The sequence below is a fragment of the Idiotropiscis lumnitzeri genome, chromosome 4, assembly GCF_059441095.1.
Source record: "Idiotropiscis lumnitzeri isolate Australia: NSW breed Sydney's pygmy pipehorse chromosome 4, RoL_Ilum_1.0, whole genome shotgun sequence".
Taxonomy (NCBI): Eukaryota; Metazoa; Chordata; class Actinopteri; order Syngnathiformes; family Syngnathidae; genus Idiotropiscis; species Idiotropiscis lumnitzeri.
The window spans coordinates 9633990-9661980 of NC_142394.1; the positions used below are offsets into that span (position 1 = coordinate 9633990).

General features: G+C 38.8%; 2 protein-coding genes across 4 annotated transcripts; one reads left to right on the top strand and one right to left on the bottom strand.

Annotated features, from left to right (window-relative positions):
* Window positions 1–1404: 1404 nt before the first annotated feature.
* aga (aspartylglucosaminidase) lies at window positions 1405–15097 on the top strand. Of its 2 annotated transcripts, XM_088293265.1 has the most exons (9): window positions 1405–1660; window positions 6905–7058; window positions 7134–7246; window positions 9626–9738; window positions 11720–11825; window positions 12145–12220; window positions 12301–12408; window positions 13265–13398; window positions 14935–15097. In XM_088293265.1, exons 1-9 carry the CDS (start codon window positions 1552–1554, stop codon window positions 15033–15035), a joined length of 1014 nt encoding a protein of 337 aa, XP_088149391.1. In that variant the 5' UTR covers window positions 1405–1551; the 3' UTR covers window positions 15036–15097. The 2 variants fall into 2 exon arrangements, with proteins under 2 accessions (XP_088149391.1, XP_088149390.1); XM_088293264.1 differs by lacking the exon at window positions 14935–15097 and having other exon boundaries at window positions 13265–14925.
* neil3 (nei-like DNA glycosylase 3) lies at window positions 15096–27969 on the bottom strand. Of its 2 annotated transcripts, none has more exons than XM_088293254.1 (10): window positions 27698–27969; window positions 27421–27521; window positions 26719–26856; window positions 24827–25040; window positions 22999–23073; window positions 22334–22500; window positions 19345–19511; window positions 17685–17922; window positions 16673–16847; window positions 15096–15465 (listed from the first exon to the last, which is right to left on the bottom strand). In XM_088293254.1, the coding sequence occupies exons 1-10, from the start codon at window positions 27800–27802 to the stop codon at window positions 15283–15285; spliced, it is 1563 nt and encodes a 520-aa protein (XP_088149380.1). In that variant the 5' UTR covers window positions 27803–27969; the 3' UTR covers window positions 15096–15282. The 2 variants fall into 2 exon arrangements, with proteins under 2 accessions (XP_088149380.1, XP_088149379.1); XM_088293253.1 differs by having other exon boundaries at window positions 27421–27542; window positions 27698–27968.
* Between the last annotated feature and the right edge of the window lie 22 nt (window positions 27970–27991).

Here is a 27991-nt window from a genome sequence, read left to right on the forward strand (position 1 = left end):
ACGTATATATTGACACTACAGTTGAGTATCTTGCAAAAATAAGTAAAAAAATCACCAGTAATTCTGGCAACCGGGGCTTTTGCTAGAACTATCGCTATCTTGTTTCAACATCTGTACTTACTTACCAGCAATGCCAAGTAGACCGACACCTGCTCTTTTTTTAATTGTATTGGAAGCTGGCTGTGTTCAAATGGTCAACAGACCACAATAATTATTTTGTCTAACTCAGCGGGAGCTCGTATACCTGCCGGTCGAGATGAGGCGCCTGTATTTAAACCCAAACTTTGGCAGGGTTTTTACTCTCTGGATCTGGATTTGGTACCTCTGACAATGTGTACTTATTTTGTGTTTTTTTTTTTTTTTTTTTTTCTGCAAACACTTCCTGTGTTTGTGTATCATATTTAAAAAACGATTGAAATGACACTTATAATCTAAGAGTGACTTTAAAGTATTACTCAGTATTATATTATTTCAATTGAGGTCAAAATTGAAATGCAGGCTATTCTATTTTTTGATTAATATTTTTATACTCACTTGCAGAAGAGGCAGTGCCTCACCCGTCATAAAGCACACCGCATGCTACTGAGACATACACACTTAATTTCATGTCCATTAGTGGAGCTGGTATTGAGGGATTTTGGTTTCTTTTATCAAATTTTCTGATCCTCCAAATGGTCACCAAATTTTGATGCTATACATCAAAGGCGTAAATGAAAATGCTTTGTGATTTAACGCTGTCCATCTGTCCAGGGTACATGCTTCCAGGCCGGGCTCACGAAGACAAATTAAAGAGTAGGAGTTTGCCAAAATGGATAACTTCCTGTTTAATTTCAGTCATGCATTGAGAGTTCATCGTTTCACATCATGTCATCAGCCCATAGTTGTTGTAGTCATTGCTGTGCACACAGGATGTCTGCTCAACTGTTTTCTGGTCTGGTCACGTGACATTTCACATAATATATATATCCTATTTCGTATTATTTTCCATCTCACTATTTATTCTCTTATTTATCTAATTTATATATTTAATTGAATTATTGTTGTATTGCACTGGAGAGATGAGCTCTCTAATCTCGTTGCACACTTGAGTACAATGACAATAAAGGCATTTCTGATTCTGACAACTCTGGAATTTGCCTAAAATGCAGCCTTCAAACCAAAATGACTGACATCCTTTTTAGTTTCAGGCAAGGGGCCTGTTTTGTGCATTTGTGATAGACGTTTCCACTCAATTTCGTGTCCATCGATGGAATTAGTCATCTAATCAAATCAAATTCCATTTATGTAGCACTTTTATCATAAAAAACAGCTCAAATTGGTGTACAAGTAAAAACATTATATGGGCGGTACGACACTACCCCTTTAAGAACATCATGCGTAACGTCAATGTGACGTCATCGGGAAGTAACTACTCACTTGTGATCCTGCTCGGCAACAACAGACTTTGACACTTCATGTTTATTTTAAATTGGAAGATGTAGCAGACTGTTCTGTCGGGTCAATCATGAATTGATTAAATTAAATAGCCGTGTGAGGTGTTTTAAGGACAAAATGCCGGTGTCGCTGATGTTTTTCACTTTAATATGCCTGCTCACGCTTGGACAAGCCTCATTACCACTGGTTATCAATACTTGGGACTTCAAAAATGCGACGTCTGCAGGTATTTTTTTTCTAAATGCCTTGATTTTTTTTCTCTCTTTCCTTTATTCGCGTAATCAAAAGTCTTCTTGTAGTCCAGAGTTTGAAACACACGACCGGATGAGATGGAAAGCAGAACGTCATTTTGTGCGTACGTAGTTGCTAGGCAACGTAAAAGCAGTTATAAGGATTTGAACACAGTTTTGTTCCTGTCATTGTCTGCAAAATTACTGGTCAGATGTTTCATGACATTTGTCAGAAGGTCTAAATCTGAAGTATCGTAATTATGGGAGTATGACCAAACTCGCACTCGCAAACGAGAAGTTTAAAGATGCGTTTCCTTCCTTTTTAGCAAAGAGGAGGATTTTTTTTTTAAATCAGAATCAGAAAACCCTTTATTGTCATTGTACTCAGTGTGCGACGAGATTAGAATCAGTTTGCCCCCAAAAGCTCCCCGTGGCATCAGGACCTCATGCTGTTTTTAGATTTGTAGAAAGTCAAATGTAATATGAAGGGCACTCATAAAGAACCTAGCAATTAGCAGTGGCTAATTTAAAGACATTACAGAACAAATAAAATAAAATGTCCACTTTTTCCATTCAACCTTCAAATGTACTTTACTTCGTCAACTCTGCTCTATTAACGTGTTGTTTATTCCTGTTTATTATGTATTATTATTGTTAGTCATTTCTTAATCTCTTCTAATATGTAAGTGGTAAACAAGAAGGTTCTAAATTATTTAGAATTTTTTTGACTCATCTGTATTGAGAAAATGTAGGATGAGGGGCGGGGGAATTTGTTTTATTGACTCTCTGTATGTTCTTATACTTGTTAAACAAATAAAAAAAAAGTATTTGGCAGCAAAACCCTCAACCAAACGTTTCTTATAGTTGCAGAACAGATGTGCAAAACAACCAGGTTTAATTTTGGACCGTTCCTCTTCGAAAACCCCTCTCCTCGGTGGTGACCAATAAACGATGCCACTAACAAGTAGTGCTTTCACGAACAGGGGTACGAGGATAAAATTGAAATGGCAGTCTCATAAAAATCACAATACAATTTTGGCCGAAAACGTTCAGCCCCAGTGGACACATGCATATGAAAATGAAAGACAAGCAGGTTGGTCGTCCGGTTGGAATTCAAATAAAAAAAGAATTCACATGGAACAAAGATACACAGGTAGTGATTTGCACTCATGGCGAGATGGAATTCCAGTTCCACCGCAGCTATTTGTGTTTAGATTACCATCTCAACGCAAAGCATGCGTTTGTTGTATTTATGAATGTATAAAATATTGCGTATTTTGGAGATCGTGCTAATTACAATTAATTACGTTTAATTAATTCTTAAGCTGTGATTAATTCGATTAAAATCTTCGTTTGACAGTCCTAATATATGAATATATGCAAGTTCATAGTAGACATTTTGCATTGGCAAAAAATAAAAGCAGCCAGACTTGAAGGGGTCATGTAAGGATTTTTCAGAGGTAAGTTTTTATTCAGAGCCAAATCGATTACCGCCCTGTTATCTGCACCCTGATGATAATGTGAAACATGAGCATCAGAGACTGCGTTTGAACCTGAGTGGGATTCCAAACTGCCAACACAGGGTTGGTTTTCCCTCGCTCCATTGCATTGTGCGTTGGAGACTATCCATCGGAAAGTCGCAGATTGGAAGTGAAAACACTTTAGCTCGGAACTTTATCTGTCAAGGCGGCTTTCCGCTAGGTGCGCTCCACGCAGCCGCCCTGACAGATGAAATCTGTATGAGATGGGCATTATCTGAAAAAAAAAATCTTTTGCACTTGGTCGATGAAACTCTTTAATTTATCGGCTGAACATATTTTTTTCCCATGTCTCCAGAGGTTGATGGCATGAAAGCAGGCAAATTGACCTGCTGTGTGCTGCGGGTATCTCAGTACACACAACTTGTTGATTTTTCAGCCCTGGGATGTTGCTGTACTCTGAAGTTTCTGTTCTAAAAATTGTAACACCGGACATGGAGCAACAAGAAACCCAAACCCACACAGTGTGGCGACAGAATACGTTTGCCGCCGAGTTACATAATTTCTTGGCACCTTAGGATGTGCGACAGGTCGAAAAAAACATTTAAAACTGGAGTGAAGTAAAGTGGCTTTTGAATTGCATCTATAAGTTCTATTGGTTAAAATAGTTTTGTCTCTGGAGTGCCTATCCGCCTATCAAGAATGTTTTTTTATTTTTTTGTGTGAGTTGCCTCGGTCAGAAAATGTGTCTGGGAGCAATCTGTTCTGAATGACAACTGAACTGTGATGTCACCATTTTAAGATAAAATTGAATAGATTAAATGTTATATTATCCTCAGTATAGTTATTTTACAATAATAGAGAGAGAGAGAGATTTTTCGCTTTGACTTGCTGGTTCAAACTTGAGATGTGAGCGCATATGTTGGCAGATGACTACATTTCACAACAAACAGCTGGTTGGCAGATAACATTAGTAAACATTCTTCAAAAAGATTTTTCAAGCTGTTTATTGCCACCCTCGGCTGATTGAAGGTTACTTTCAAACTAAACACAAAGCAGAGACAATTGCACATTGTATTCAAAACAAGCACATGCTCTGCTAGCGTCATACCAACATACAATGGAAAACACCGAAAACACCATTGCACCAGCAGACACGGGCCAACAAATCGTGTTAAGGAGCGGCTATCTGAACACAAATGGTGAAGCAACGCATCATGTTCAATACAGCTTATCCTGTACAGCATAGGTGTCAAACTCCAGTCCTGGAGGGTCGCTTTCCTGCATGATTTCCATCTCTCCTGACTGCAACACACTTGGTCAAGTGAGAGTGAGAACCAAATACATGTTCCCCACACACAAGTCCGTCAAGGGTACCACTACATCATCAGTGACCTTGAAATATTGAACTTTATCCCTTTGCTCTTATTAAACTTAGAATGTTTATTTTGGCTCTCATATGCTTCTTCACACAGCCACACAATTCTGAGCGAGAGAGAGAGAGAAACAGAAAGAGCGAGAGAGAGAGAGAAAGATTATTCGAGCTCCGAGTCTTGAGTTATAGATGTTGACACAAATTAAACTCGTATCTCAAGGCATTGCTGTATTACATGAATAAAATTTAAATGAACAATTAGAAAGAAAGGGTCATCTATAGATTGTTGTAATTACAAGATTTTTGAGAGACTTTTTTTTAAAAGTCAATCTTACGAGAATAAAGATCTATATCAGAACGATCACATTTTCTTACAAAACAGTCATGATATTACAATATAATTATTTTCTCAGAAAATAATTAATGTATTAACTAAATAAATTATTTTCACACAAAAAAATCATATATGAGAATAAAGTCATTTTTTAAGCGCAAAACGTGTCATCCTATAATAAGAAGTTTTAATTTTGGTGGGGGGGGGGGCGTTTTGAGAAAAAAGAAGTTGGCAAATCATAATATTACAAGAATAAAATCTAAATGTTATTTATTTTATTTTTTAGAAGCCCAATGTGATTTTTGTCAGAATTAAAAAAAAGTGGTGAGATGAATGGAATAACTTGAGCCAGTGGGATTGCGTGTTTTGAGAGAATGATGCTTTGAACCTAATTAGGCTGCTATTTTCTGAAATGCTTTTGGCCACATGAAGAAAATACAAAACTTGTTCCCACAAACCTAAGAAAAAGGTGGGTAGTTCGCAGTGGCGGGCCGTGCATTTCACACCTAGGCCTTCAGTGAAGTCCTACTTAGTCCTACTTGAATAAAACCCCCTCATGACACCATCATTTATGATACCACGGCTGGATAAATAGTAGAAACCCACTTAGGTGGGTGTTGGATGACGTAGCTTCTCTTGAAAGGTCCGTCTTGAAAATGGCCTCACAAGTGCATCTGCAATTAAATCCCTCCTTCGGCCATTGTGGTTTAAAAAAGGCAAGAATATATTTTGGATTTTCGAACGGTCGCCAGTTACGACTTTAAGGTGTGTTGATTCTGCATAGCGCTTCCCCCTCACGAGTGAGTATCCAATCACAAGTCCCGTTCATCACCTTCAGTGTAAGCCCAGCGAGAAGGCTCACTGTAACCATTTTGTGATCTGATTGGCTATCACAACTGTCTATCAACTCTGAAACCCCATTGAAATTGACAAAACAGGTGCCAGCACGATTGTATCTGAAGGCCTCGGAAAGAATAGTATGTGCTACTGATATTGTGAAAACTGCCTGGCAACACGAAGTAGCAGAATTCTGATTGGATAAAAACTCTCACCTAAAAATACAACACGAGGATATAATATGACATCAATGTGTAGAATATGATCATTTTTTTCTTGATTATGTTAGACCATCAGAAAAGGCCTATTAACTATGAGGCGGCTTAATCAAGTCATTCAGGTCATATTTAAACTAAAAGAATCACAGAAACTGAGGATTAACTATTAAATTTGAAGTCCAAAGTTGAATTGTAGACTTCAGTCGAGCCCCATCTGTCTGTCAATGTGCTGTGCGCTGTTTCTAACCCTCGGTAACAGTAATGGTTAAGGCATGGCGTTCAATACGGGCATCACGTTAAGGTTGAAAAAATATGTTTATATAAATTTGAGGCGTGTGGTTGTGCCCTTAACAACATAATAATGACTGTTACACTAGTCATACACAGTTGAATCCGCCCTATGAATGAAATGCTTTCTAAATTGGACACCCCACTGAGCGTGTAACGACCCTGTCCAATTTAAATACAATACAATGTGTCAAAATCTTTACAAAAATCACGCTTTCAGCACAGCTTTCACACCCTGTGAGCATCCTGCTGTATAAAATAAAACCACACCCCTCTCATGTGTCAATCAAATACAAGTAATACAACCTGGAACACTGAATCCTACTTCATCCAGCATCTTTCTCACGCCTACAGAAAAGTATGTCTGAAGCGCAAAAATATATCTGGCAAGAATATATTCCATGGGGTCAGCGATGGCGCTCTAAATCGGCCACTCCAGCACAAAGTATCTGTCACCTTTTTTTTCCTCCTTCGCTCTTCCGCCTTCTCTCTGTAACATGCGCACACTCAGCTGGCACCGAGGCGCTCTAAAGTGGTCATGGCAGTCCAATATAACTCCACAATTGAGTACAACATAGTTCTCAGTCTTTACATGTGTGTTCTGCAATTATGGGCAAACAATTATGCATTTAGAAACAAATCTCTGAATTCACTTTGTAGTGTCTTTTAACACTCACTGGTTCAGTGTCATCATTGTGTTGCCGCTTCAGCGTGGGCGGTCTTGCAGTCCGGTGGCTCGGTATTGGACGCCGTGGAGACGGGGTGCAACCGCTGTCAAAAGGAGCAGTGCGATGGCAGCGTGGGCTACGGTGGCAGCCCAGATGAGAGCGGTGAGACCACGCTGGATGCCATGATCATCAACGGGTAAATCAAAAAATAAATAAACACATGTAAAAACACTATTCCAGGGGTTAATGAGGAAAATGTCTGTGTGAGCAGTAATACGATGGAGGTAGGCGCCGTGGCTGACCTGAGAAGGATCAAGAACGCCATTGGTGTAGCGAGAGCAGTGATGGAACACACAGAGCACACCATGCTGGTGGGAGAGTCAGGTATGACGACCAGAGTGTGAAGTTTAACACCCGAAACTCACTCCCATTGGCATTGGAAGCAATTGCCAACGCCCTGTCCTGAAATCCCAATTTCTAACCCTAACGCTGACTTCCAACACAAACAGAAAGAAAAAAATGAATCCCTAACACAAATTTGAAACCATAACCATGGATTGGAATCCTAAATTTGAACACTAACCCATTTTTTTAAAAAACCCTAACTCAAGACTGAAACCAGAACCATAACATGAAACTGGAACCTGAAACCTTACCCCCTGATTTGAAATCTTAATTTGAAACCCTAACCACACAAAAGAACCTGAACTTGAAACCCTAACTCGAAGTGGAAACCCTTACCTTGATTAGAAACACAAACCCTGATTTTAAATTATCTGAAAGCCTACAAATGATGAAAAACATACATTCGAAACCCCTGATTTGAAACATTAACCCTAGATTGTCACCCTAAACATCATCTGAAACTACAACTTGACGCCCTAACCCTCGTTTGAAACCGCAACAATAAACACTGATTAAAAACCATGAGTTGAAATCCTTATTCTGGATTGAAGCCCTAATTGGGAACTCAAACCCAGATTTAGCACCCTATTTTGAAACCCTAACATTGACATGAAATCTTAATTCCAAACACTAACCCTGGTTTGAGGCAGCACACGGCGCCATCTCCAACTCGAAGTAACCATTGGCCAGTCATCAAGCGATGTTTGTAGTCTGCGGTCAGTCACAATACACAGAGGAAGGCTGTGGCTTCTAATTCAATTGTTACTCAGAGGACAAAGAAAACATCCCACCGCCTGAACCCATCTCGTTACGAGGCAGGACGAATGCGCGCTTTCATGTTGTTTACGCTCCAATGTGCCGCTAATCAGGTGTCAGCAGAAATGGAGACCCATCAGACCAGGCGACGTTTTTCTCCAATCTTCTGCTGGCGGATGCTTCCAAATTGTAGCTTCCAAGTTGTTAAACAACAGCCGAGTTATCAGGTGTGATCTTCAATGTTCCACATCTTTTGAAAGATGTTCTCCTTCTGCATATATTCCGCTTCCAAGTCACTCTGGACATTTCTTCTTTGACCTCCTGCCATCGTTAAGGCTTTTTCTCTAGGAGAACCGGCACTAACGAGATATTTTCTGTTTGGTTTGTGTCCCCCTTGACAATTCAACTCTGTGAAGCCTCACTTCTGTGTGGGGAAAATCCCACCAGTGTCTCAGATTGTCCCAACGACAACCAGTCACTTAAATAGCGTTGTGACACTCTTATTTAAATTGGAGCATATTTTCATGGCCATGTTTGCGTGCCTACGGAGTGACAGATTAGCTGTCGTATTTACTCAGATAATGGGAGTGCACACCATTATCTGAAATAAATCGTGACCGTTATTATTTCAGTCGTGAGGCACATTTGTACAAACGGTTAAAATTGGATGAAATTTTTCTGCATTCTTTGAATGGGGTAAAAAAAAAAATAATTGTGATTATTCATACGTGAGCCACTAACACCAGTTTAACTCGCAGATTGGCTAGTTAGTTAACAGCCAGATAACTTTCAGTCTTATTCGCTGACGCCCATGTCACTCACCAGGCTGTGGCCCACCTTTAAAAGCCATACAGTGGAATCTGAAAAAAATAATACCTGCGCCTCACATGCACAATATTGTGTTTAATAATGCAAACTAAATTTTATCTGATTAATCAAAGTGGTAAAATATAGCTCTAGTCCTACGCGTATTCTTAAATCGCGGCACAAACTAGTTAGTAACGTTGAAATATGTTGGGAACTGTGTAAACCGATGACCCCCGGTTATCAAATAGTGGCATTGCTCAACATTATTTTACATCAAAAGCAACAATCTTTGCATTTTGCAGCACGTTTTGTAAAGGGTAAAAGTTGCACATTCTGGTGGGAAAACTTGAGAGCTAGAAGTCCACATGAACATCGCAAAAAAAATTGCATTATTTTATGTTAACATGATTGTGGACACAAAAATGGCGTAATAAACAGAACATGTTTTAAATATGAATACCCTCCGGCAAATTTGATTTTGATTCAAGAAAGCCAACAATGACTTGAAAATAAAAAAAAAGTGAATGGCACAAAATGCTTTCATTATCCTACATTTTGTGATTAAATTGGTGAACAAAGCCAACCTGGGTGAAATTTATTCCTGAACTAATTTAAAGCAACCTGAAGGCATCTATTGAGCGCTCTGGCGTCAGCCGACGCATGTTAACGCCTGGTTGGACGTGGCTGGCTCATCAGTCGCGATTACATTTCGCTCACAAGAACAAATTAGGGCTGTTAAAATTGGCTCTCATGTCCAAAAATTCTAAGAAGGCCATATGTCATCTTTCTTTGCAGCGACGGTGTTCGCAGAAAACATGGGCTTCATCGCCGAGGACCTGACCACCATCAAGTCGCTGGATATTTTCACGCAGTGGCTGAAGGGCAACTGCCAACCTAATTACCGAAAGGTGAGTGTGTCGGTATGCTGATTAGTGTTGGCTTCGGGCGTGCTGCTACGAAAAGATATTGGGCTGTGAACTTGACTGGCATGCTAATAATTATGTCGTTCATGGAGAAAAAAAAATGGCTTGTTGGGTTTAGGAATGTTTCATTTGCTTGATTTATCCTGCCCTTCTAAGTAATAGCCGCAAGATAATCCTCAACTCTCCTTGTTGTGGTACAGGTCAAATCGAACCATGTTAAAGTTTAATCCTTCCTTGTTTAAACATCAAAGTCAAATAGAATTTTAAAAACACTGAAATAACACAAGGCAACAACAACGACAAAACTTAGAAGAATAAAGAAGAAACATTTTGAGAATAAACTCTCTGTAGAAAATGAATACAGTATATCTTAACATCTTTGTTCATGCTGAATATTTCCTTTTTTTGCACTTAAATGCATTGTGTGAATATTTATTTTCCTACATTTTTATTTCTATGCTTGTGGCAAGTTGCAATCTGTTCAGTTTGAATAAATATCAAATGTTCTAAAATATATTGTTTTTATTCTTCATTCAGCTATTATAAACATCTTTTACACTGCAACATAACAGAAAAACCTAATTTGTTTGCTGAGTAACTAATTACTTTCACAAGGCAGTAACTGAGTTAGTAACTTGATTACTTTTGGGAAGAAGTCATTTGTAACTATAACCACTAACGTTTTTAAAATAACATGCCCAACGCTGGCCACAGAAGACCACAATAAGTCTTTAAATTGTACAGTACACTTTTCACAGAGGTCTGACGAGAACCACGCTAGGGCGCTGCGCTACCAGTTATGAACAGCAAATTAGCATTATAATTAATGCGTCCCGAGAGAAAATAAGAAAACATCTACACGAACATGCTCAAAAACCGGAAATGAAATGCTTGCGGCTCACATCAGCAATGATGAGGAGCTTCTACGGTCAAACTGTTTTTTTGTTTTTTTTATTTATTAAAGTAGTTTCATGACATAAAAGGAAAAATAAACACATTTACATGAAAAATTAAAAAAAAATGAATGAAAACAAGCACAGAAAAAAATGATACTTTCTTAGCATTTCACAGGAACCATTTACCTTTCGCATTTACAAAACCCATTCAGAATTACATATCCGAATAATATTTGTTCATGCGTTTAATGTTGAATTGACTTGCCTTGCCCTAGATCATATCCTGAAATCAATTCAGCCCTACCGGAGGATTTCATTTTAAATTGGTCAAGTTGACCCGCAGCATAATAGGAGCATTAAGACACAAGAACAAAAACATTTGTAAAAAATTCAAATATATCTACCCATTATCTGAACCGCTTACCCTCACATTTCTATCTGCAAATTAACCAACGTGGCGTGTTTCATCTCAAATTTGCTGTAAAAGTTGAGATAGCATAAAATGTCAGCGATTTTACTTTGAAGATTTTTCAATGAACTTCAAACTAGAAAATTAATTTCAAGGGGGAAAACATGCCTTTTTTTCTTGTCGGTTTAAACATTCAGCAGCTCACATTTACGACTTTAGATGAGGTCATTTTTTGACACAGAGTACCAACAAGTTTAAAGATGCCAAATGTACGACTTTTTAAAAGCACTTCCATTAAATTAAGGATTTTGCCTTCAATTTATATGATAGATAAAAGCAGGCAATTCACATTTGCTTCGGGATGGAGCGTGTAGGTGTAAATCCAAAGTGGTCAGCAAACAAATTGAATAAAAGCAGCTGCCATAAAACTGAGAAGAGAGCAGCCACCATCGTGAAGCGCTTCATCGTGAAATCTTTCTATTTTGAGTGCACTCTCCTTTCATCAGTTTTCTCATTTATCAACATGAATGAGGATTTTCAAACTTAATTGCTGTACTCCGGTATATAATGAGTAAATAATCATGTTTTTTACTTTTTTGCATAAAAAAACATTACATTAGAAAATTAATGGATATAAATAACTTTTTTTTTTCTTCCACAGAATGTTTTTCCCAACCCGTCCAAATCGTGTCCTCCCTACAAGCCTCAAGTGAAGCTGGGACAGAGAAAGCGCCGTTCTACTAATATTAATTCTCACGACACCATAGGTGAGTTTGTACAGATTTGCATGACATGAAGAATGATATTTTCAGATTGCTCTGATGACCTAAAATGCAAAACTGTTTTGGTCCTTAATTCCATATTACATAGTTGCAAGATCCTTCTTTAACCACTGGATGTCACTGATTCCTACACAACGGTCCTTCATTGTGTTTTACCTTTGGGTGGACAGGGCTATCAATACATATCATCTTCTGGTCCCACGCAAAAAATGAATTCCAGGGCTTGTACTCTTAGTGAGAGATGTGCCCAAATGATTGCAGCTTTAATTAAATTAATGTTTTGTTGTTTTTTTTTTTTTACCAGGTATGATCGCATTGGATCAATACGGCCATGTGGCTGCAGGGACGTCCACTAATGGGCTCACTCATAAAGTTCCAGGGTGCGTCAATATTTGTGACTCGAGTCACAAATGTGCATGTTCAAATCATACATTCAGACATTTTGTATCCTGATACACAGTCGAGTAGGGGACTCTCCAATCGTCGGGGCAGGAGCGTACGCTGACAGCTTGGCAGGAGCCGCCGCCGCAACTGGAGACGGGGACCTCATGATGCGCTTTCTGCCCAGGTAGCTTCTTGTGCTTTTATGCTGCTTGTGTAACACGAAGAGTAAAAAAAGGATGGAGTACTGTATTGGCCCAGACTGTCACATTTGCGCTTAGTTCAGGCTAAAAAATAAATACTCTCCTTGGATCAGGCTAAAAAATGTGTTCCCTTGAAATTTAGATTTTTTTTCTTCCGTTATATTAGGTTTTTTTTTTTTCAAATGCTCATAACTATCAGAAAATATTCGGATTACAAATACAACTTTTTAGTTTTTTTGTCCTGAAAATTTGGTGGGAAGAAAATACAATGGTGTTCAAGTACAACGGCTTGTGTACAGTTTAGAATCAAGATTACAAGATGACAACCTTTAGTTGAGAAGAAAACAATTCCTGTAAGATTATGACTTCATTTGGGGGAAATAAATTCACAGGATCACAACTTTAATCTTCAAAAAAAAATAAAATAAAATAAAAATACTAAAAAATGGGGAAAAAAAAAAATCTAAATTTCGCCATGACTGTCTGAAAAGCATGAGTACCGTTTTAAGACTACAACAGTTTATCTTAATCCTCAACTCTCTATTTTAAGAGAATCCTGTATTTGTTCCTCATACTAAAACAACCTTTTCCTTGAAAAAGTACAACTTTTTTTTTACTTAACATTGCAACTTTTATTCTCAAAATACAGTTTTACCCCTTGAAATTGCAAAACATTGACCTCGGACTCAGTCCATTAATTCGTCCTATGAAGAGCGTTCGCGTAGATTCCGCCTTGAGGGACAGCAATGCACCCCGAGCTTACTGTGACAGCCCGCTTAGCGGCCTTGACAAGCCCTCATTAGTTGGCCTGACGCCTGTCCAATGCCACACTGCCGACAGTTACTTGGCGGTGGAGATGATGAGGGCCGGGACGGATCCCTCGGCAGCCTGCAAGATGGCCATTTCCAGGATTAAGAGGCATTATGTGGACTTTTTTGGGGCGATCATCTGTGCCAACACGACAGGCCATTATGGTGAGTGTTTGGATTCACACACACACATGGATTGTGCCAAATGCGCAGATATGCCAAAAGTGATTATTACTTACCTGATAGACAATGTTTGGGATATTTTTGTTGCTAAAGTTAAATTAATATAAGAATAGTTACATTTTCAAGCCAAGTAGGATTTTGCTATTAAAAATTTGCTGCAGACTAGGGCTGAACGATTTATCGTTTTGGGACCGAAATTGGAATCTCAGACGTGATTTTGAAATCGCCAAAGCTGCGGTTTTTTTTCTTCGTTTTTTTTTTTTTTTAACAAATCAGTGGTATATTACTGTGAACAGGTGACACAAACCAGCAACAAACAGGATCATTAAAAAAAATAAAATAAAAAAGAAATTTAAAAAAAGTGTCGTGTAACATCACATTACCGCCCGCACTAGTGGAAGTAATTTCTTTCGAGTCTGCTTCAATGCTAGCTGCTAAGACAGCTTGCGCCGCAGCATCACAGACTTTATTTGTACTTACTATATCGAAGTCCGTGCATTTCAGCAATTACAAGCTGCGTAATGCAGATCGTCCTCCGGGGTGAGGAACGACCCCACTAACAAGTAGCGTTTTCACAGAGGAGGCGAACGAGGAGTCCCTATGCGTGCTAATCGCGAAAGAGATATGCAGAGTCGGTAAAGACCCAATACAAGTGCTTAGGTGTACAGTCAACTTTTTCACAGAAGAAGCGTTAAGCTGAAAAGTCATCAGCTATGATCAGAAATGTTGCATTACAATCAATACATATGCAGACATAAAATAAGACGTTGTCTATATTAGCAATTTATCAAACGTTCAAATACCGCAACGCTAACAGCTGGCGTCATCCATGACAAAGAGCTTGATGGCAAACTATATTAAATATTTATCACGTCATAAATCTCATTTGCACTATTTTGCACCACAAAGTATTGAGTTTTGAGATCTACATAGTTATAGGCCTCAGTTATATTTCCAAATCAATTTAGCTTTGCTAAAGGCCAATATGTTTTCTTTTTTTAATTTTACACTCATCAGTATCTACAGAGATACGCAAACAGTATAATTCAGTTGGATCACGACCTAGATCTCATTTGTTCAACAGCCAAAATGTATCGACATATTAACTCAAATTTGTTGAAAAGTTGCTGCTCTTTTAAAGGCTGCTTTGTTGGCATATCAAAAGCCCATAACTTCAATCTGAATCACTTGAAAGTCTAAAATGAGATAAATGTTTACAATTTGATGCCAACAGTTCAAAAACCATGAAATGTGCCTCAGAACTCTTTAAGATGTGGATACAAAGCAGAAAGCCAGGGAAGGTTGTACATTTTGTCCAGAAGCTATAGAGATACGTTTTTTTGTCACTGACCAAAACCACCAACCAACCAAACCCGCATATATGATACACGCCCACAATATTTGGTAACTTGGTAAGCATACTGTGTAAACGTTCAGTTGATTTAAGGTACAGGTAGATGAGTCTGTTTTTTATATCTGATTAACAACATTTACTTGTGCTTTTTTTTTTTTAAAAAGGTGCTGCTTGTAACAAGGTGCCCGGTTTTTCCCAGTTTCACTACATGGTGTCAAACAGCCAATCCAATGCGCCACTTCTCAAGTCAGTCGACTGTTTTTAATTTTTGTTTTTAAACCAAGATTTTCCAGAGAAATTTACAACAATAAAGTAAATACTGATGTAGGAATTTGTTTGGCGTCTTTAATAAATATTTAGTGATGAAATATAAATACACACCCATGATTGGCAGAAAGAAGTTAGTTCCATACAATTTACATACATCAAGTCCATTTTGAAAGTATCCATGTACTGGTACTTTAATGTGTTTTTTAGTCATAATTCAAAATCATATTAGTCCTAAATTGACACTAACAGCCTGGCAGGATAGAAACGCCAGGTTCACACTCCGCCCACTGGAAATAATCGCACTGTTTACCCTTACGGAAGCCACAGGTGTAGAAATTGCGGCCGTTGTTGCGCCCCAGCTTGAGCACAGTCCTCATCACGCATTGTTTGCCGTGGTGACAGGAGGGAAAGTGTAAGTCAGCCCACTGGAAAGACAAAATAAAGGGAGATGATATCAAGAATGAACTTTTTAATGACTTGTATACAAATAATTGGATCTCTGGACTGTCTGTACAGTCATCACGTTTTAGAACTCAACCCTAACCCTAACCCAAAAGTGTGTCAGTGAGTGTGTCTGACTTTTTCTAAAGTGCGAAATCACAAATTTTTACATAAAAAGTAATTGGAAAAAAAGCTGCAATATTATGAGAATAAAATCACATATTTGGTGCCATTCCCATTTTCCCCCCATTTTTTTAAACAACCCTCACTATTTAGTTAAAGAATGGAGAAAAAAAACCCACAATATCCCACTTAGTTGTGTTCAATGGTCCCTCCTTCATCATCATCATAACACGTTACGTGATGTAGGTAGGTCACAAAAAAAAAATTTAAACCGCCATTACAGTAAACGCTGGCCACTTTGTGATTCACTTTTTGCGGCTTGAGTGTTTCGGGGATTTTTCCAAAATATTCATCAAAAAAAGATAAAAAAATACACCCATATATACATATACAGCAGCGTGATTGGTTCTCGATTGCAAAATCGACCAATGAGCGCATGAGTGGATTTATCCTGTGAGCTGATTGGCAGCGCATCGTATCTGCTAGGCTTGTCGTGAATAAATGAACAGGTTCTGTTAGGAAACTGATATATTCAGTTAGTCGAGCTGGATAAGCGGATAATAAACAGCTGTGTTCAGTAGCTGCGAGCAGAGTCGGGGCGATTAATTTTATGAATAAGTATGAAAGTGTAAGAATGGAAGGATGCCTAAGTCGCGGACGGAAGACGGGGAGGGACAGACTGGCAAAATCTACTCAGCGGAACAAAGTATCATGCTATGTTCGGCTGAAGCGGGGGAAAAGCCCCGGTTAAGTTTTTTTGACACGACACAGATGTGCTGCTTAAATATAGTAACATGACGATGATGATATCAATACTGTCACGATTGTTCCATCCCTAAATAATAAAAGGTATTTTCAGGGAAAAAAACACATCTTAAAAGAGAGTCTCACTTCTTGAGGGGAAAAAAAAGAACTCATCTTAGGAGGAAAAAAGCTTGGAAATTAATTTGTTTAGTCAGTTAAAGTGTGCTGTGTAATTGCTGAACCTGGGGTATTTTTTTAACAAAAAGTAATGTCACACACAGGTAGTGTCAGCAAAATTTGCAGACAGCGAGTGAAACTTCTCACCTCAAAGAAGTTGCACTTTGCCTCCCGGGGCAGAGAACAGGCGTAAAACCTTCGTCCTTTATTGTCACCGTCCTTGTGGACCACTCGCAGCACAGCTGGGTGACCATGGGACGCGCATGAGGGGGGGGCGGAGACGCCGGAGTGGCCGGACTCCATCCCTGAAATTGTGTGCGCACTAACAGAAGAGACAAAACGACTGGAAAATTAGAAAATAAACCTATTGTTTTCGTAAGATAGCTTCTTTTTACACAATTATGATTTCGATCTCTTAATATTCTAAATTGTTTTCTCCAGAAAAATAAAACAAACTGACAAATTGACAGCTTTCTCTCAACATACAGTGGTCTTCCACGTCACGGTTTGGCACCTTTTTTTCACTTATACTTTTCTAAAACTGTTAAATATTCTTAAGCATTTTTGAGGTGAGCCAACAACCATTTTTCTTTTTCGCAGAAAGTATTTGAGTACTTGTATAGATGTTATTCATGTAAATTTAAGACTTATTTTCTTGAAGTTGTTTTATCGTGGAAATAAATATTTTTTGTTATCATTTAACCAAGATCAAATGGGTTACTAATTGAACCTTTGCCTAAAAACATATCGTAGTTGAGAAAAATGAAACCTCCAATTTTATCCTAATAGTAAATGGTGATTAAAGTGCACATTTAGGGTGCTTTATCTACACCATATGTTTTCCAAAACGCTATACCAAGCTGCACACTCACTTTTTTGAAAGCCTCCCAACACGCTAATGAAATGAAATGACTTATTTTCTCAAGAAAAGTTGTTTTATTCTTGTAATTCCTGATTTACTCTCTCAAATGTAACCATTTTGTCTAAAAAAAAAATCTTAGTTTATTCTCAAAAAATTACAACTTTTATGCATTCTACTGTTGTGTGTGCACTAGCAGAAGAGATAAAACGTGTTTTCTTAGAGTGGAAATAACCTGAAAATAAAACCCTCAAGACTAGGGAAGCTTTTTTTATTGTTATTCATGAGCGAGTTACTCACCCCAACTTGTTAGAGGGACCGACATCAATTCTCATTTTCTTGCACGGCTGACTGGATGAGGCCAGAGTTTCCCCGCGAGACAGCTCAGGCGCCTCGCTCAAGTTGGAGAAAAGCAGGGTGGACGTCCCGAAAGCTGAGCGCCAGTTGAGTTTTCGCTCCTCCCGGGGTTTTGTGAAGGCAGTGCAGGGGTACCGCACCAGCTCGGTGGAGGAGGGCGCAGAGACGTTCTCTTTGTGGACTGCGGAGGAAGCGGTAAAGAGACATTTCATGATTATTCTGAGGCTCCACTCTTTAAACAAAGGTAGTTAAACACACACTTTTATTACATAAAAAACACTAGTGAACACTTCAATGTGCTCCTAGAAGTCCAGTGGTCTCACAACTCCTCCCTTTGAGCCATTTCAGTGCATCTGACAATGAAACATGAAATGCCATGAAAATTTAAGCCCCCCATTATATAGTAAGCAAAATGATCACAGTTAAATCAATGCTAAAATAAATATACGCCAGTGATTGGTTAATTGGGGTGGTACAAGTCAAAGCATTTGGTACACTAATATAACACAGTCCCAAGAGAACTCAAGCAAACAAAGCAACAAAATAAATGTATAAATAAATACATAAATAAAATTTAAAATAAATAAAATAAAAAACTAAGGCCGGTTTCACACACAAGGATTTTTCAAATTTTAGGCTGTACCTGCACTGTTTGGCCTACTTTAAATGTGCCAATCTTCGTTTCCCACACTAGTCCACACTATGCAGGCGTGAATACACACAACTGAATGCGGATGATTTCGTTTTTCCACATGGATGTGCCTTATTAGTTAAAAATGTGAATTGAAAAAAAAACGGTTTCCCATTTCCTGAGCTAAAAAAAAAAAGTCTTGAAAATCCTACTTGAGGATTATTATCTGACGAATCATCTAAATGCGTTTACTGTAATTGATGAGGACATTTATCAACATCTCCTCTCAAGAGGTCTGTTGCAGTATTTCACACTTCCAAAACTTCTACAACTACCAAGAATCTTTGTCTGATTCAGAGTTATCTTGTCTAATCTCATAAACGCACAGCCATAAACCAACTATATTATGTTGTATGATAATATGTTCGCTGCAAAAGGGAAGTTGCACAAAGGCTGTTAAAAGGCTTTTTATTATTTAATGCCTTCCCAGTTTTGTATCAAAATCATAAGTTGAAGTTTAAATTCATATTTGTTTGAAAACGCTTCTAGACAAATTAATTTGCTGCTATGCTCAAAGTGAATTTAAGAAATAAAAACCCAGTGATGGATGGACATGAAGTAGGACATAACATTTAATTTGTTTAATTCAGCACAGTTTCTTTGTTCGTCAATCTGAGCTCTTCTTTAATTGGCCACATTGCGTTAACGTCCTAATCTGTGGTCATAATCAAATGGTTCGAGAGTAGTCAGCAATTCCCACATGAAGATTTTTATCATAAATACTGAACACATTCAATATTTAACAGTGGAGTCAAGTCAAAACTTGTAAATTAAAGTTTTAATTGGTAACATTGTCTAAAAGTAATTAAGGTCACTCGACTAAGTCTGCCTGACTCATTGGCTCTCAAAACCATGACGCATATTAACATTTCACTTCAGTCCCGTATCACAGTAACTAACAATTGGTTTTACCTGGAGCTCTGGGAGTGAAGCAGGCCTCGCAGCGTTTGGCAATGGGCCGGTTAATGAGGGTGCATAAGTGACACGCCCAGTCCTCTTCCTCCCTCTTTGCCACATTCTCACTGGCTGCTCCCCCACTGGTTGCCCAGCCAATCAGCATGTTTCTGACAGGAAGTTTACTGCAAGCATGAAACATGGGACAAAAATAAAACTTTTAATACACCCCTTTTCAAATTTGTGTTGCGGTGATCACCCTTATGATTGGACCTTTGAGTTGCAGACGACCTAATGGCAGCATCGTTCCGTTCAGCGTGCATTGTGGAAAAACTGGTTGTTGTGTGGTTTTTAAACTGAATTTTGCTTTGTCAAAGTGATTTTTCTTGAGGCATCTCAATGACAAATGAAAGGATGACTTACATCGGGGATTCCTAACTGTTTTTTATGTTTCTGTTTACTGCATGTTTTCGATCAGTACATTGTATGTGTGCGTGTGTGCGCGTGCGTGTGGGGGTGTGTGTGTGTGTGTGTGCAAGTATCGTGTGTGTGTGTTTGTGATACATATTTATTTCATTGCTATTTATTTTAAAAATTCAGGATTTCTAATGGAGAATATAATTAACCTATTCAGATATTCATTACATTAGTATTTATTGCTTGAGATGTTACAACTGGTAGAGTGATATGACATTTAGAGATATACACAAAAAATTGATCAAAATAAATACGGAACAAGTAAGTATACAAAAATAAGCCACGTTAGATACAGACTCGGTGTAAGTGTATTATCACAAAATTAAAAGGCAAAATATTTAACAAAAAACAAATAATTCAAAATGAAAAACAAAAATCTTAGAACATGCAAAAGAAAAATTTGAAGAAAAATACCCAAAATTTGACAACTACTAAAAAACTTAATTTGTTGAGGAAAAATAGTTTCAAAATACTGCACAAAAGATAAACGTTTTGGTTAAATAAATACATGAATTAGAAAAACAACACAATTAGTATTAGAAAATACAAAACAGTAGCACACAAAATAAACCAAAGCAAGAATATTTGATGAACTCGCGTACAAGAATACTACCCAAATATATTACACAAAATAAATAGTAGAAAAAGATCTGAAAAGATAAATACAAAGTAAACAAAAAATAAAATACCACACTAATATTGAAAAATATTACAAAATAGAGGGGGAAATAAAAACGTGCCAACGTCCCCCAAACTGAGAAATGTTTCACAAACCGCAGGAGGAAGCCAACTAAACATTTGCACTTGTAGCAGCTGGTGAGGCAACACCAGTAGCAGGCGGCGTGCATTTAAATGCAGTGCCGCGACATAAAGCCCCACTATGTTTGACAAGAAGGCCGCCAATCATTGTGAAGACGGAAGGGGGGGGGTGGATGGAAAGATGAAGTCATGCGGATGGCTGCCGACAGCAAACTTCCCTCACAGATTGATCTGTCAGCTGTGTAATGTGTTTGAAGGGCTTCCGGCAGGGAGCCCTCGCTAAGCCTCGCTCAAACACCAGCCAGGAGGTGTTGAGCCCGTGCTCTGTCTGGCAAACACGCACTGAACAAGCGCATCGGTGGCGCCCGAAACACTTTATCGCTCCCTGCCAAGCCCATCTGCCTGCAAAAGACGGCCTCTCAAAGATGAAACCCTCTTACCGGAAAGCTTAGCTGAAGACAGAAAAATGCCTCCAAAGCATACGGAAGTGGCATTTTTAACGATGAGTAGATACTATTATATTTTGTTGTGGGAATAATGCAAAAATGAATAATAATTGTGACGATAACAATTATAATAATAATAATAATAATAGACTGGTTCTGTTCCTAATTACATGCTGTATTGCATCGGGCTGAATCCTCATACTTGCAAAATCATTTTTTGGAGACCCTAAAAAGGCATGTTTAGTTCAACCATTTAACATTGCATCGTCAAAGACAAAAATCAATTTTCAACTATTAAGATTTTTGCAAAAATAGCATGTCATGTGTGCACCGACAATAATATATATATAAATGTATAAAGGCCCCTCGCAGTAATGGCAACTGTGGGGTTGTTGGGATACTGGCACATTAGAATTGGATTTTTTTTTTTTAAATTTAATTTTAATTAAGTACTTCAGATTAAAAGGTATTTTGATCAAATGAAAAATGACCAATGAAAAGCCAAAAATTAGGTAAAATTAAAAATGTCCCACTTCCTTTTGCATTTAGAGTAGAACTTCAGAGACCTTTTGTAGGTCTTGGGCTGATACCTGTGCCTCCAACCTTTACTATCTTTTGGTGACACGTATAACCAGGGAATCAGACTTGTTTTCAGGAAACGACTATTTATTCATGTGAAGTTTTAGATGGTGAAAGGGAAATATTAAACATTTCCTCCTTTACGTTAAAAGAGACATTCAAATTTAATTTTGAAGCCCTGCTCCTGCCTTTTGTATTGAAAATGATAATTGGAGAGGGGGGAAAAAAAGCCTTTTTATTTTAGTTTTTATAATGTTGATAAAATGTAGATTTCAGAGCATAAGAAGAGAAAAGAATTTTAAAAAACTAAAAATAAAATAAATAAATACACCGGGTTCAAAATTATTCAGCACATAGAATTCAAATGTAATATTTTGAGTTTGACTTTCCTGGGAATTTTGTAAATTTATTAATTAATTACTTTTTTTTATTTTTTATTTATTCATTCAATACATTTTGTTTCTATACCGGTAAAACTTGAGCTGCTTTGGGTATCAACGGAGAAATAACTCATTGTATAGCCACCACCAAACTCTAACCTCAACACTATTGAGAACATTAGGTGCATCTTTAAAAGGAAGCTCTATGAAAGTTTAAGACAGTAAACCATCAAACAGCAACTCTGGGAGGCAAAAACAAGTTCTACTAAGAAAATCATTGTTCTTCAGATTACATAACCAAACTGCACGCTCACAAATTTTGCGGATCACTTCATTAGGTACAAAAGCACAGTGTTTTGCTCCCACCTGACGTGGATGCTGCTGGTGTCACTCCCTTGACAGCGATCGCAGAAGTACGTCATCCTGGCGTTGTCACCGAGACGACAGACGGTGATGGCGCCAGAGCAACGGCCGCATCGGGGACGCTTGTAGACTTTGTAGTGTGTGCATAGCGCAGAGCCAGACTTGCGACACTGGCAGAAAGAAAAAGAGAAAGAGGAGAGTGTGAGTGAGTTTGAAAAGATGCCAGATGAAGCCATCAGTACGTGTATCCGAATGAAGACAGCATATTGGCGAAAATGTCAATTGCAAACAAGCTATAAGCAGGTTACAGAAATCGTCACCCCAAAAATGCTGTAAAAATGTTCTAAAGAATGTAACAGTGTTATGAAATTGTAACACATATACTAATTAGTCACTATCAATTTGGGTTTCATTATTGTAACGGAACAGTCTAAATTATAGGAAATTCAAAACCATAAATACAAAAAGATTAAATTAGAAGATTTTACAAAACAGACAAAAATATGGTCAAATGAGGTGTATTAAATTGGAAGATAAAAAACTGAATATATAAAATGGACAAAAAACTAAAATTCTTGAACATTTGAACAGAGGACAATAAAACAAAATTGGCAAAAAAATAAAAAATAAAATACCCAAAACTTTTAACCCCCCCCAATACACCTCACCTTGTAAAAGAGAAGAGTGAAATCGCGCGTCATCTTTACCAAATGGTGGAGCTGCTCATCCGACAACTGCTCTACCTTAGTAAGACACAATTGAGTTATCATTTTGGGGAGCATAAAATAAAATAAAAAATAAAAACTCTAACTTAGTCAATCATTAACACACACGCACATCAGGCGCACAAGCCAGTCATCCTTTTTTCTCCAACACTTATCACATGGGCATGTGCTACATAGGTGGTCCGGTTAGACTAATAAAGTGTCATTTGGAGGCTTGGTGATGAAGTGCTGCCTCCTGGAGTGAAAATACAATCCATCTTTTAACGGACGCCATTCACATTAGACTTTTTTAGAGTCGAAGCACAGCTTCGAGTTGTCATGGAAACGCGGTAAATGGGGGTGTGGTCAGCAGTGTCAAATTTTCATGAAACAGTATTGAGTCCCCGTGCCTGTGTGGGTTTTCGCCAACATTCCAAAGACATTCAAGGTAACCTAATGGGACACTCTAAACTGGCCCTACGTGCAGGTGTGAGCACGAGTGGTAGTTCTTTGTGTGCCCTGTGATTGGCTGGCAACCAATTCTGGGTGTACCTTGCTGACTGCTTGAAAACCCTTGTGAGGAAAAGCGGCTCAGATAATGGATAATGCAAAAAATGGTTGGGGAAAAAAAGGGTTGGGTTCAAATCAGTCTCCACTGCCTTATATTACAGGCGTCCATATTTCCTCAATGGCATTTATTTTAAACTGTAATCTGGTAACTTTTTTCATGGTCATTGCATCTTTAACCCAACTCATCATTTTCCAATGCTAGGGTTGTGTGGTTTGAGCCAAAAGACATTTTTTTTGCTCTTGTAATCAATACTGCTAATTTATTTATTAACAATTGGCATAATGCCCAATAAAAACAGCTGTAAATCTAAAGTGGGTTATTTTCCCTTACAAACACTCTCAGTGTGTTTCTTCACATTATCCCAGTATTCCTAAATTAGGGGATAAGCCCAAAATGTGTGTCTCCTGATAGTCTCCTGTCTAAACACAACCCGCCAGCACTTTCCTGACATTCCAGTGGATTTTGTTGTGACTGGTTGTTCCTTGACGTAACTTGAACTATCATTTGCTATGGTCCTTTTTACGCTCTGTTCCTGTATCGGGTCACATTGGCCTGATGTCTTACAGTATTTAAGCTTAAGTTACTTACAGGTTGTCAGGAAGTTAAGCTTTCTTCGAGCGAAAACGTCAGTATTCTTCTATGCTTTCCAAATCAGCCTTGCATTCAGTAGTTATTTTTGCATTTTCTCAGATAAAGACTCCTGTCGGCTTCTGAGTCCAAGTTATGCTCCTCACGTGACAGAATTGGGCAAAATTAATTGGGACAAATGACGTACTTATTTTGTTTTTCCCCATTTAAACTCTCAATACTGTTTAAGCTTGTGTCCGTTTTTGAATGATATTTGGAAAATTTTTAATTTTTAAAAGAAAATCTTAACATTAACTCGGAAATATAGTACAATCTATTGAATGTGATTTTTTCCCCAATGAGGACCCCCAAACTTTTGAACAGTAATGTATTGTCTTCTTTAAAAAAAAAAAAAGTATAGTATGCGCGTTTCTTAATTTTTTCTATTCTAAATCATATCAAATCCCCAAATTATTCAGTTTCTTCTGCCGCACTGCGTTACTTTCTGTGTCTTAGCCCCATTCCACCCCCACTGCAACACATCAATCAATAAAATACCAGAAGGTTATGCAGAATGGAATATCTATGAATGTCTCGCTTCACCCCCCGCCCCCACCTCACCATCTTCTGCTGCACACCATCCATCATCTGTACCTTCACGGCCGGGTGTAGACCCGCATCGAAGAGAGCTTCGTTTTTAATGATGTTGCCCACTCCTGGCATAACGGCCTGGTCGAGGAGGACATCGCAAAGCATCCTGTCACTGTGGCGTCTCACCGCTTCGGCCGAGCGTGAGGGGATGAACGCCTTCGAGCACACGTCCAGGGACTGAAGTGCTTGCAAACGCTTCTCGCAGTCGTCACTCAACCTGTGAGAACACAAACACCCACACATATGGTAAGTACCCATACACACTTCCACTCATATGTGCACAGTGCATACACACACAAAATGTATTTACATATACATGCATAGGTAATAGGCACACATACGCATGCACACACCCAAATTCAGAAAAGGCATACGTACATGCAGTAAAGGCATAAAATACAAAGACACACTAACATACACAAGTCTATACACACACAAAACACATGCACATAGGCACACAAAGACACTCATGTAAACCTACACTATTACACATAGCCTTACACGATAGCCTGCGTCTGCAATAAAATGTATGCATGTTGCGTGTATATAACAGTGGCGCACAGTCCGGGCCTTCTCTACTGGTGCAAACACAATCAAAAGCTAGGGCATACATTTACAACTTACTGAAATTGGATTATTTCCAACATTCTTTGATTTTCATTTTATGCTACGTTTTGGCTGCACAGTTTACAGTCATTCACGGCTTATTTGGGCTTTATCATCTTTTCAGATTTCAGCTTCTATGTGTTGCCGAGTAAAGCTAGTCTGCCCAATGCCTTCAGAATGCTGACATCTAACTAACGCACGCACACGCACGCGCATCTTTGAATGGTTGTGTCTTACTTTAATGTACCAGCTTTTAGATTCAATACTGTGACTTTGCAAAGGCTGAGAGTGGTGTCAGCTGATTGGTTCAGCTATGTAGTCTACTAAGTTTATGGTTTACCTCTCCGATTGGCCAATCTTAATATAAACACCAATGACTTATTTTCAAGGGAAGACATTGTTGGACATGAATTATTTGCTAGCTTGCATATTTCAACCTGGAAATTGATTCCAGATAAGAATGCATATTTATGCATTTCATCACTTTTGACAAATGGAATAGCCAACATATAAAAAGGTTTGTCCTTATAAACCAATAGTGCATTTTTCCAATCACTTTTAAGAATAAAAACATTTTAATAGTATTGCTTGGAACAAAATAGTATGTAAAAAGTAATGAAGTACAAACACATACAAAACATGATAACGCTCCGGACATTGGCATCACGCATCCCACAATGCCATGCGCCAAATACAAAACAAGGTAATTTTGGCCAGGGTAGAAAACTTGCCACTAATTTGAGGAAAAAACACTGACAATTGTAGACAGGGAGCAAAAGAAGGAGTGGACATTCTACAGGTCACTAAAACAAGACCCAATGAAATCATAGCACTGGCGTTCGGGCAGACAACTCCACTTGCCAGAGAGTTGCTCACTAATGCAGTGTTGCCGCAAGTGAGCGTCCCATCGGGTGAGCCTGTTCAACAGCTTGAGTGACGACGGCGAGATGCTTCACAAGCCTATGGCGTGTGAGAGTCATGTTTCTCATACCCCCAGCGAGGCCGGCCAACTCGAGCCGGCGTCCGCTCAGCTCCCTAGTGGCAGCAGCCACCATCGGGGCTATGTGCAAGAGTCCCACCTTAAATGGTTCAACAGGACTCAATGTTTGAGTGATGAGATCAGCAAAAGTAAGGTTTCCAGGCAATGGAAGTGAACATGTGTCTTATATAGTTCTTTTAAACGCAACCATAGCCTACGGCCAAATCATGTGGGGCACACTCACTGGATGCAGCTCACAACCATCAAGGTGAACTCATGGGACCTCAATTCAGTCACATTTTGGGCTTACCTCAATTCCACCGTGCTGTCGAAAAAGCGCACAATGTCGCTGGTAAGGTGGATTTCAAGCACGGGGACGGAGCTGCTGCCTCCGCCTTGTTTCCTCTCTCCGTTGATTCGCATAGAGCCGTTCATGCCAAAGTGTACTCTAGAAGAGGATTGACTTTTTTAGTAAAGAGTATGAAAGTAAATATTCATCAGGTAATGTATGTACTGGGAAGAAGTTTTTGCAGAGTAGAGGCCACCATATTGGTGAGTGTCAATCAAGTTATTTTCTTTGTGGAGGCAGCAATCACAAGTTTGCAGCGGCCATTACAATGGGACATCTGTTGCCAAGTGCACAAGGCTAGTTCACAGACTGTGTGATTCTCTGACTCTGGTTAGGGGCCTCACCAGAATCACAGCAGACTCAGATAATTTGGTTGATGACAACACAATGACCCGAGTTAGAAGATTCATTGGAAACATCATCAACTCAAATTATTTCATTGAATCGAGTGACATGTGACTTGTCGAGTTCACGGACTCACCGCAAAGGCAAATGATTTGGTTCAATGACTTGACTAGTGGACTCAGAAACACTTGAATTCAGTTGAGTCAGAGGAGACAAGAGTGCACTTTTATTTTGTTACATGACACCCCTGGAACATAGTGACACTTGACATGGACATGAATGATTTGAACTCTTACTAGACGTTCTGTAACTTCATACCTTAACGCGTTAGGGCCAAAATACAAGAAGAGCTCCTTCCCGAGGGTGTCTACGCCGGCGTACTGACACCCTTTCAGCTTTTGGATGGCGTTGTTTCCTTCCTGGTCAAATCCAAGCCGAACCTCACCATGTACAGTAGATAGACAAGTATTGTCGAGTCTCAAACATTATTGCCAGACGAATACTTCATTGACTTTTGCCTACGTACACTTCCCGAGCTTGTTACTATGCCAAAACGTCCTTCGTGTTAGTAGGATGTCTTTTGCGGTCAACATACCTTCTCTGTGAATAAGCTGCCGCGCATCTCTTTCACTCTTTGTCCTTTCTGTATCCTCGCACGTATCTTCTCGCCGTTTAAAGTACACCCAGGACCTTCAACCATTTTTAATGCTAAATCTTGACTAGCAACTAAACGCCTCAGCCGCAGTCTTCTTCCCCGCCACTCATTCAATTTGACGCACGCGCAGTAGTGTTTGTCCAGGGTGATCCGCTGAAGCCAAAGGGCAGCTATCTCACGTTGCCACTATTACTGATCACTTCTGTTATAATTGTTTTCGCTGTACACCCTTTT